Source organism: Papilio polytes, unplaced genomic scaffold (genome assembly GCF_000836215.1).
Source record: "Papilio polytes unplaced genomic scaffold, Ppol_1.0 DF823901.1, whole genome shotgun sequence".
NCBI classification, from domain to species: Eukaryota; Metazoa; Arthropoda; class Insecta; order Lepidoptera; family Papilionidae; genus Papilio; species Papilio polytes.
This window is the reverse complement of record NW_013525303.1, coordinates 939,251-950,404: the sequence shown is the minus strand read 5'-3', so window position 1 is coordinate 950,404 and position 11,154 is coordinate 939,251. Positions and strand designations below refer to the sequence as shown.

Here is an 11,154-nt window from a genome sequence, read left to right as displayed (position 1 = left end):
TTTTTTTATAATACGTAAAGGTGACAAAAAAACAACATTTAATTACAACTACGCATTTTAAGTTATTATTCATTTTTCATGAATAAAATACAATGTTTTATTTAAAAATGACGTCACCTGCATCATGAAAACACAACCAAAAACACACAAAATTCATTACAATTAGTTTAAGATTTCTTAACACAAATTCAATTGACAATTTTTATAAAAGTTATCAGAAATATTCTGTGTACATAAAGTAAGAAAATCTTTATAACCAATAATTTAAAACTATCCAATAATTTAATTCAAATATTACAAAGATAAATCCATATTTTAATTACACAAATAACATGTTTATAAAACAAAAGCTAATCAAACATTTTTATACAAATTTATAAACAATTGCAAGATACAAAATTAAATTTAAATGTAAAATTGTGCTTACGAAAAAACGTTCAGTGATTTTCAGATAATTTTCTTATAAAATCTCTTAAGTTTATAAACAATAGAACAACCTTTATGAGTTGATATAAACTTTCAAGAAGTAAATTAAAAAATAAATAATAAACTATATTTTAAGAGTAACTAGACACAAATATTTAAGATAAAGAAACATAGAAAGCATAACCTTTCAATGTTGTACACTTAAAAGTTTATAAAAATCCTGTCAATAAAAAACACTATTATTATTATAAAATTTCAATATTATATATTCACATTTATTCGTACAAATTTTATTATTAAAAATCACCATTACAAAATGAATTCACCAGCGATTTTATTAAAATATAATTATTAAAACTCTACATTAAAAAAAAAACAATTTTATTATCTATCTTATCACATGTCTATTAAATTGGGGATTTTTATCTAGGTACTTCAATATCCGCTTTAACTAATATAGTTTTAGTCAATCTTCTTGGCTCTTCGTCTATGCCGTAGAAATAAACACTTCTGTGCGGAAACACTTTAGTCTTTGACTCTACAGAAGAACCTAAGTTTCTCGGTAAAGTTTTCGATTTACTGCATTTTAAATCACTTTTTAAACAATATTCATATTTTGGTCCTTCAAGAAAATGTTGGCTATAATATCCTTCGTAAGTATCAAAATTTCTACAGTAATCTGTACACACGTATGGTTGATAGGAACCCTCAGGACATGTCCTAGGTTCTTTGGGGTGTGGCCAGCAGTCTGGCGGTGTTGGGGCCCACGGTGGGGGCCCCAAATGTCAGTCTCAGCGAATCGGTTTGGAGACTATTATGACGTCAGGGGCAGAACGTGTGGTTTCCGCACTTATCGGACGTCGATCGGAAATCTTCTTAACTGAGAATACAAGAATGAAAAAATTAATAATAGTAAGTGCGCGCCTTTGACTAAAGTATCGCACAACCGTTGTGCGATTGTCGATTGTTTCGCAGCCTTCAACTGTTAATTTGCACAACTAAAAATCGAGTAGTGTGAACCTTCATATAACCTCATAGGAATCAAAGCGAGATAAAACTGTTGTACGATATTTTAGTCTAAGGTGTGCGCGCTTTTAAAAAATAGATCACATATCTTCCATTTTTAAACGAAACAAAACTCGAAATACAAAGATATTTCAATTCTTATTTCAATCCATTGCACCAACACGCATTGTATTAACAAAAAAGTACTAGGGCCTGCTTAGAGAATTAGTCAGAATAGGTAATGTCATGTATCAAAATATTTAAAACACCTCACACTTTATTATCTATATCTATACTATTATAATAAAGCGTAAACACACACTTCTTTGTTGCCTAAGATCTAAGCAATTACAGCATATTTTTGAATAATCCTCTCTTAAATAAAAAGCCCTACACTTACGTCACGCTTTAGGCTATACATTTTCACGCCATTAAACAAGGAAGCAAAATTGCCATGCTTTGTCGTCATGTCATGTCTGTCATTTTGACCTTTGTAATTCAATTTGACAAATGTAATCAAAAACAATTTTCATAATTTCATACGTATGAAGTCGCACTGGAACAGCTAGTCTAATTATAATTCATAACTTAGATGTCACTTACGTTGTTTAGAATCCTGTTTCTGTGGCATTTGCTTGAGAAGTTCTATAGTGATTTGTGATGTGTTCGTTTGTGTCGGCGGAGAGGATGGCCGCACTATCGTAGCACCTGAGTAACCGAAGGTCGAGAAACCTCTACTGTTCGTTGTACCTGAACCTAACAACAAATATAGTTATAAAATAAGAACGGGTCACAAATATTACCAATTTTATTTAAAACCATGATTCAAAATTCTAAGAGGAAGATTAACATGAATCTTTAGTTGAAACAATCTACTTCTGTTCTAAATGTCATCTAAATCCTTTCAGCTGTTCTGGAATTACGTGACAATAAACATCCTTACTATCTATACAATTTGCATTTAAAATATAACTTTCGCCCACGACTCCGTCGGCGTAGAATTTAAAAAAGGTATGTAGCCTATGTGTTCTACCAAACTATACTCTACGTCTATGATAAATTGTATAAAGATCCATTCAGCAGTTTAGGCTACAAACTCTAATAAACATCCATCTAAACTTTCACATTACTAATATTGTAAATTCAAAAATTCGGATGGATGTTTGTTAGTTTGTAGCCTAAACTGCTAAACGGATCTCTATGAAATTTGGTATAAATGTAGAGGATAGTCTGGAAGATAAAGACCACTTACTTTTAATTCCACGCGGACAGAGTCACGGGTGAAAGCTAGTAAGATATATGGACTAGTAATACTAAGATTTACATACCGTCCGAGCTAGGAGGAGCGTCCTGGAATAAACTCTCTCTCGTCTGACATCCTGATTCCTTTGTGTCCGGCGCACCGACGGACACATCTCGAATCTCTTTCCTCTCTTCACTCTCTCTTGTTCTACTCCTAATTGACTCTTCTTTTCTACTCAGATCACTCCTCCTCGATCTACCATTACGTTCTATATGCACATCTTCTGTTTGTATTGGTACGTTAGGCACATCTTTACGCCAGATCTCTTCATCCATGTCTAAATGTGTTTCTTGTACAAAATCCGATTCGATACTACTTTGCTGAAAGAGTTACAAAGTTATAGAATAAATTATGATAATATAAATAGTTGAGTGAATTAAGGACAAGTGAAGTTTAAGGCAGTTTTTACAAGTTTCCTAAAGACGTGTGATTTACGAGTATGTACATAAAAGTAAGTACTTCACAAGAAAAAAATAGACAAGAAAAGCCAAATACAAAAGAAACGGAAATTAAGAAGAAAAATGTAAAAGTAAACTAGAGTAATAAATATATTAGAAGCCTTTGGCGACTGGCAAACAGATAGTTGTGAAGAAAAAATGTGTAACTCTGTATTTATAGTTCTAAGTTATTTGTAAGCTATTTCATCTAAAAGTAATATTTAAAACAGGAAATCTTAAATAGCTGTAATTTAATAATTAAAGCGTCAATAGCCCATTGTTTTGGGGCACGGACTACCGATGTTGCGGTCAAAGGTTCGAGTCCCACCATTCGACTATCGTGAACCATATCCTAGCACAAGCCTTAGCCTAGTCGGAATGGTTAAAGAAAATATTAGTAAATTAAAATAAATGTCTGTAATAATACTTTTTAAAGTTATACTTAATATTGTTAAGCTTACCTTACGTTGAGAATATTTCCGTTGTTTCTTATACATTTCATTAGTATGGTTTTCCCTTTCCAGACTAGCTCGTGGTTGGCTGTCTCTTTGTAGACGTTTAGCGTCGAGCGTCAGTCGACTGCTGACTAAACTGTCCAATCTATCCTCGCAAGATTGTCTGATATGTTCCTAGAGTGAGAAATATTATTGAGACGAATATCGCACAACTGTTTATGTCTATGAGCTTACAGGAAGGTGAGCACACTACTCGATTTTTAGTTATGCAACTGAACAGTTGAATTGGCTGCAAAACAATCGACTCGTATAACAGTTGTGCGATAGTTTAGTTAGCAGTGTGCACCCGCTCTTAAAATACAAATATGTCTACTTTATAGTTTAAAAAAATGTACGCTAATCTCGTTAGGGTAGTTTGATTTTTTCCAACAATAGATGGCGCTGTTTTTCATCGATTTTTTGTCAATTCTTTTGTCTCTATTTGTCCGTTCTTTTGGAAAACTTTTTGACGTACGTAAATTTTGTATAAAACTGTTTTTCAAAAGCTATAAAATAGTTTGTGTGTTTGCTTACCTTAATTATTTTATGGTCTTGATACAATTTTCTTATACATTTGAATATAAATACAAAACTCATTCCTGATAATATCAAAGAAAATATTACAAGAATAACTATTATATGTAATTTGCTAATCATTGATTCAGTCGTGTGCTGGAAAAAAGAATAAATATAAAGTATTTCAGGTTTTATCGCTTTTGGAAATCTTTAATTAAATAAACCCCTTTGATTTTAATCAGGTTACATTTTGATAAGACAAATTGCTATTATGTTTTGACAGGAGTGCAATTGCACTGAAGCAAGTGGGACAAACGTCGTGATTGTTGTTATTTAGCAATATTTAAACGAAAGTCTGTCCGACTTTGCTTGTTTATAAAGATGAAACAAAGGCGATGAAATTGTATGTTTCTTTTACCTTACAGTTTTCCTCGTCCGCTTTCAATCTGCAGTGAGCGTAATCGTCGCACTCTAGGCCCGCGTTTATACACGTATTGTCGCCGCAATGGAATTCTGTAGCGCTGCATTTCTCTAAGAGTGAAAGAGATAAAAGATGAATATAGGTTGCAACATGTTTTTCGATTTAATTCAACTTTCTCAATAATTTTAATGTTTGAGAAAGAAATAGTTGAAGACCTCTTTATCATTTTCATAGTAATTTAAAATAAGGCTCAGTAACTAATTATGATTTTTTAATTTAGAGATAGATTATTTTGGTCTATAAATCCACATAAAATCTTATTTTATTTTTGAGAAATAACTTTCAATGTAACAAATAGGAATAAATGAAAGTCATTTACCATCTCTATTCGGATCTAGGCTTCTAAACGCTGTGTATCTCGCACTAAAATCTGAGTTCTTCCCTGAACTAGTTGCGTACAAACGAACATGCATTATATTCCCTTTTTCATTTCCCTCTGTATCTTTAGTTGTTACTGGATTCGCTATTGAACCACAATAATACGCCAATCTGTAAACATAATAAAATGTAAATACGAATATATGTAACTTTCATTTTTTTAACGTTTTCAAAATAATTTCTAACCTGTATTTCTCTTCAGTTTTATGTCCGAAAACTTGCACCGCATTTTGTTCACATTCGTTAGGTTTATTTAAATTGTATCCCGTAAAGTTAAGATATATCTGAAAAATAGAACAGTTTTTAACAAATAACAATAAATGGAAGTAAATAGAATTAAATGTAAACGAAATGTAACCTTAGTATTTTCGTCAGTTTCAATCCTCCATAATACATCTAATGGATGGCCCTCGCTTCCTCGTTTGCAATTTTCATCGATACTTGTCGTATTAACATAGCCTTCTGGACCCGTCAAGTTTTTAAAACAGCTATCCGGTATTTTATCTTAAACATAAAGTATTTTACAACTAATTTATGAAGAATGCGACTCCGTCCGCGTTAAAAACAAAAATCAGTAGCCTATGTGTTCTCTCAGACAATCTACATCTGTGCCTTTCTTTGATATCCGTTTAGCTGTTTATGCTATAGACTCTAACAAACACCCATCCATCCATATTAAATTTCGCATTTATAATATTAGTAAGAAGTATCTGCTCTGATTAATAAAGTGTTAGTTGAAGTCGACCGAGATAGACTTAACCTGGTATGAGCGTACCGTTGCCCTCTGTGGTTATCTGCTAATATTTTAGATGCAAGAGTTTAGAATTTGTAGCCTAAACTGCTCAACGGATCCGGATGAAATTTGGCATAGATGTAGAGGATAATCTGGAAGAACACATAGGTTACTTACTTTTGCTTCATGTTGTCATATCGTGTCTCGTTTGTCCCTTCAAATATAAGAAAGATACAAGATACTCACGACTATTGCTAGGCGATTGTATAATGTCTACAGTTATATGGAAACCTTCGTATTCTATCGTCCCGTCGGAGTGAAACTTTAGCCAGGCGAAGGGTCCCGTTGTGGTAATTTGTGGAGGGAAGTTCTCGCCGCAAAACTTTCCTAGAGTATTTGAATATCCTTTCTCACCGTCTCGTATCTGAAGAATATTTAATAATTTATAATTACAGTTGTAGTAAACTTAAATAGAGAAAATTAATGGCTTGAAAGATGCCATGATCAAGAAGGTGTAAGATGACGGATAATAGTTATTTGGAGGATGAAATCAAGGTGCGCCGACTACGAGAGTAGGATAAAGGGGGAGATGAAGGTAAGTATAAATTTAAAATTATTAAAAACTAGCTGTTCGTGTGCGGCTTCATCCACATAAAATTATATTTTTGTATTTATTGTTTACATTTGTCAAATTGTCAAATGTCAAAATTGCAAATGTCAAAATGACATGACATGCTTTCTTGATGTTGGCAGCAACTAATGGTCTCTTTCCCACAATAAGGTTTTTATCCAACATATTTACCACCTAAGTTTAATGGCGTGAAAATATATAGCCTAAAGTGTGTCGTAAGTGTAGGGCTTTTTATTAAAAAAATTATTCAAAAATATGCTGTAATTGCTGACATCTTAGGCAACAAAGAAGTGTGTGTTTACGCTTTATTATAATAGTATAGATATAGATTTAGTAATAACTTACTTCTAAAAAGTCATAAGCACAGTCCGGGTGGTCTTCTATGTGAAAAATATCAACGAATGTTAATTTTATCACACTTCCTTCAGGCCCTGAAAAAAAAAAATATTTATCTAATATACATGATGTTGAATTTACCCCTTTACTTAGTTGGATGATACTAGATGGTATGACGATGGGGACATAAACCAGAATGTGTTAAGATTGAATGTGGATGGCTACAAAGGAAGAGGAAGACCGAATACAGTATGGTTGGATTGTGTGAAAGAGGATATGCTAAAGAAAGGAGTGGATTCAGATATGGCGGCTGATAGAGATGTATGGAAGAGCAGCACATATTGTGCCGACCCTCCATAAGGGATAAGGGCAAGTTGATTATTATGACTTAGTTGGGTAATCTTTTTTATGTGTTTAGAGCTGGCGTACACCTTTGACTAAAATATCACACACGTGCGATTGTCAATTGTTTCGCAGCCAAATAAAACTCGAGTTTTTTTTGTGACTGAATGGCCACTGTTTTGCCTTGAAGAGGCATTTACAGATTCATCGGGCTTGAGGTGGCCGAGCGCATGGCGCTTAGCCTAAACTTCTTTTATGAGTAACTAAGCTCGAGGGCTCCCTCAGGAGCCTCGGCACGAGCCGTTCCTTCGTTATTATTACCGGATTAAGAGGCCACCGAGCTCTTAGATCGCTTCGGTGGACGCTCCATGGAGTGAATAGGCACAAGGGCCCCCGAGAGGGGACCTCGGCTTGGGCTGTCACTCAATACGCGTTTAGCATTCCGAATCAAGGGCGCCCGAGAGGGCCGAACCTCGACTTGATCAGTTGCTGCTATCTGATTAATGAAACTCGAGTAGTGTGCGGAGCTCCACATGAGCTCAAACAAGACTAAACCTTGTGCAATAGTTTTGTTTCTGGTGTGTGCACTCTTTAGTCACGCTTTTGTTTTATTTTTTATTAACATTGTACATTTGTAGTTACCTTCAATAGTGGTTGTACAATCTATATCACCGTAATATAGTTTGTTTGTATCATTTTTTGAATATGGATGACTTATTTGTGTCCTATCTTTTTGATAGTAGAAAGTTTCACATCGTTCTGAATCCTCTTCTCTCTTAAATCGTCTCCTTGGTCTTAGAATTTCTCTTAGAATTCTACTCCCTTCGTTCCTTCGTACAATATTTCGTTTATCACTTATATTATGTAATTTCTTTATATTAAATTTACTAAATATAAGATCGGCAGTGTATATATCGTCATTTCTATATGTTAAATTATTTCTAAGTTCTTCGATATTTTCATCAAAGCTTATATATCTATTATCTAGTTTCTTGGTCCTTAAAGTTTCCATTGTTAGATTCTTCATTATTACTTCTTTAACTAATGAATTAATGTTTTCTTGTTTTGTATTGTTGTCATGAACTGTTTGTAGCGACGTTAATCCGATGACGGAGAAAACTGGAACAAAAATATATATGTATTCTATCTAGCTCGCGGTTCACACTTAGCTATTACTGTTATTCAGTAGTGCTAATAACTGGACTGGAAATCAACTGACACAGTGAACGCTACCTGGCTAGTGTAACCATTTTATCTAAGACTAGCTGTTCCCGTGCGACTTCATCTGCATGAAATTATGAAAATTTTATTATATTATTTACATTTGTAAAATTATCAATTACAAATGTCAAAATGACATGACATGATGACAACCTTGCTTCCTTGATGTTGGCAGCAACTTATGGTCTCTTTCCCACATTAGGGTTTTTATCCAAAATTCCCCCTAAGTTTAAAAGCGTTAAAATATATAGCCTAAAGCGTGACGTAAGTGTAAGGCTTTTTATTAAAAAAATTGACATTCAAAAATATGGTGTAATTGCTGACATCTTAGGCAACAAAGAAATGTGTGTTTACGTTTTATTATAATAAGTATAGATATGAATTGGCAGTCGCAACTGTCCAACTTTACTGGCCAAATGAGAACCGCGATAAAGTCAAATACCTACGTATTTAATTTTATACTTTCTTCCGCGTATGATTTAAATATAAAAAAGTACATTCAATTAAATTCAATTTAAGACACTCCTAAGCAGCTACGAATTGTTTCTAAACCATTGAGATTTTACAACTTTTTAAACGTCCGATTGCTCTATTAAAAAAAAAAACATTTTACATAAGTCCAGTTGTAAGTACAGCAATAAATTGTACGTAAAAATTGTATGAAAAAAAGTACTTTTTTTTCGTAAATATAAACCAATTTTATGAAATTGGTTTATATTTACGAAAAAAAAAATCTCGTATGCGAGATAGAACTGTCGGATATTGAAATTCAATTTCACAGCTATCGGGCAAGCGGGGTTATTCAAACTAACGTAGCTAACGTCACCGTTGATTTGAGACCTGATTTAGTAAACATTTTGGGTCTTAAGTAAAAATTTAGACAGTGTTTTGAATATATTTTAGCTTAAACATATCTCAACACAAAACATACGACAAATTGTGATTAGATAGAACTGTACATATAATAAAATTGGAGTGTCTGTTTGTAATTAACCAAAAATTACAGATTTCGGGTAGTATACATCATATATTTGCGTTGCTGATGCCGAAAATCGCATTTAAAAATTGTTTGCCTGGACGTTTGTTTGTCCGCAAGCCGCGTTTATTCCGGGAATCTCCGAAACGGCTGGGCCGATTTCGTCCGAACTTTCACTGTAGGGCTGCTGACTGCTGACACAGACGGGCATATTATAGACTATTTTTTTATCTTAACATTTCGTGAACGAAGTAGCGGGCAACAGCTAGTTAGTGTTGCTGATATCCTAAGCGTCATGTGTGTTCTCGTTGTCAGTTTGTCCCCTTCTTTAAAATTAATTAAACCATTCAGTTTTAAATGTCAGAATTACTCGTATACACTATTAAATTCGCTAAGTTTTATCTGAAAAATAAAAATGGACAGAAAAAAAATGCGAGAAATGAGCGTCTATAGAGAGCAAAAAAGAGTGACGGCGGATAGAGATATGTGGAAGAGACTGTGCCGAAAATGTAGTTAAAAACATGATGATTACGTCATTGTTCTCGGTTGTTTGAAACGCGAATGTAAGTCATGAATAATTATAAAACCACCTAAGACGAACGAAATTTAGGTCCTGTGAAAATAAGTGAAGCAAAGTTTACGTAAATTTGACGACGAGCGATGAATAAATTAGCCAAAACCGCCTGCGCTCTCGGGGGCCCTGTTACAATCTACTTTTAATACAAGATAGTGTTAATGAGTATTTTTAATTAAAAACAAAGTTTATTACATAAAAAAAATAAAATTACTAATAACTTGTCTTAATTCTTCGAACAAATCAATCGAGTAAATATTTTCGAGGTGGAGTCGCGGGCGAAAGCTAGTACTTAAATAATATAAATAAAACATAATAAAAACAAAATTATTAAGTTAACTAGTATGTTTATTTTATTCGAAACGAGCTGCTGCCCTCGACTTCGTCCGCGTGGTATTCGAAAACATACAAACTATATACATTACAAAAAGCTAGGTATTCCTCGGGAACTGGACATTTCTCGGGGATGAAGCTTGTCCCATGTGTACTCCAGACTTTGTTTTATATCTGTGCCAAAATTCAATAAGATATGTTGAACCTTTGCAGAATGATCGAGTAAACACTAAATTAATGAATCCCACGGGAACCGTAACTATTCCCGGGATAAAAAGTAGCCTATGTGTTCTTCCAGACTATGCTCTAAACCTGTGCCAAATTTCATGGAGATCTGTTCAGCCGTTTAGGCTACAAACGCTAACAAACATCCATCCATCCATCCATCTATCCATCCATCCATCTAAACTTTCGCATTTATAATATTAGTAAGAAGTAAGAAAGTAAGAATAGTAAAAATCCTTATTACCTTTTATTCGGAAGAAATTTAAAACTAAAATTGTAACTAACTAATAGTAGATTTCAATAAAAAATTTACAATATTTATTGATGGCACAACTGAAAGGAAACATCGTTTGAAACTCCTCCTACATCTAGTATGGCATTATTCTGTAAAGGACATAATAAGGGTGGAGAAATCGGTTGAAGAATGATGTTCAAAAACAGTCTTATAATATTCATTTCTTTATTTCACTACCAGCTTTCACCTGCGTCTTTGTCAGCGTATTATTAATAAAAAACAAAAGCAAGTAGCCTAAGTACTCCTCCAGACTATATTTTACATCAGTGTCAAATTTCATTCAGATCTATTTAGACGTAAACTCTAACATCTATCGATCCATCTAAACTTTCGCATTAATAATATTAGCAGGAAGAACTATATCCTTAAAACTACGCAACGGATTTTTTCAAATAGACAGAGTAATTCAAGAGGAAGGTTTACTTGTGTACACGTATAATATAGTGCT

At 33.5% G+C, this 11,154-nt stretch overlaps 1 protein-coding gene across 2 annotated transcripts in view; it reads right to left on the bottom strand.

Annotated features, from left to right (window-relative positions):
* Positions 1 to 757: 757 nt before the first annotated feature.
* The window catches only part of LOC106102829, a 42,252-nt gene continuing 31,855 nt past the window's right edge, over positions 758 to 11,154 (bottom strand). Inside the window, exons 3-14 of one of the 2 annotated variants that reach the window (XM_013282416.1) lie at positions 7,725 to 8,201; positions 6,750 to 6,835; positions 6,020 to 6,197; positions 5,399 to 5,544; positions 5,227 to 5,324; positions 4,982 to 5,151; positions 4,600 to 4,712; positions 4,200 to 4,337; positions 3,633 to 3,800; positions 2,760 to 3,054; positions 2,035 to 2,187; positions 758 to 1,306 (exon numbers count right to left, since the gene is read on the bottom strand). In XM_013282416.1, coding sequence (XP_013137870.1) covers positions 1,218 to 1,306; positions 2,035 to 2,187; positions 2,760 to 3,054; positions 3,633 to 3,800; positions 4,200 to 4,337; positions 4,600 to 4,712; positions 4,982 to 5,151; positions 5,227 to 5,324; positions 5,399 to 5,544; positions 6,020 to 6,197; positions 6,750 to 6,835; positions 7,725 to 8,201 — 2,111 coding nt within the window. In that variant the 3' untranslated portion in view covers positions 758 to 1,217. The remainder of the gene's footprint in view (positions 1,307 to 2,034; positions 2,188 to 2,759; positions 3,055 to 3,632; positions 3,801 to 4,199; positions 4,338 to 4,599; positions 4,713 to 4,981; positions 5,152 to 5,226; positions 5,325 to 5,398; positions 5,545 to 6,019; positions 6,198 to 6,749; positions 6,836 to 7,724; positions 8,202 to 11,154) is intronic. The other variant, XM_013282417.1, reaches the window with a different exon arrangement.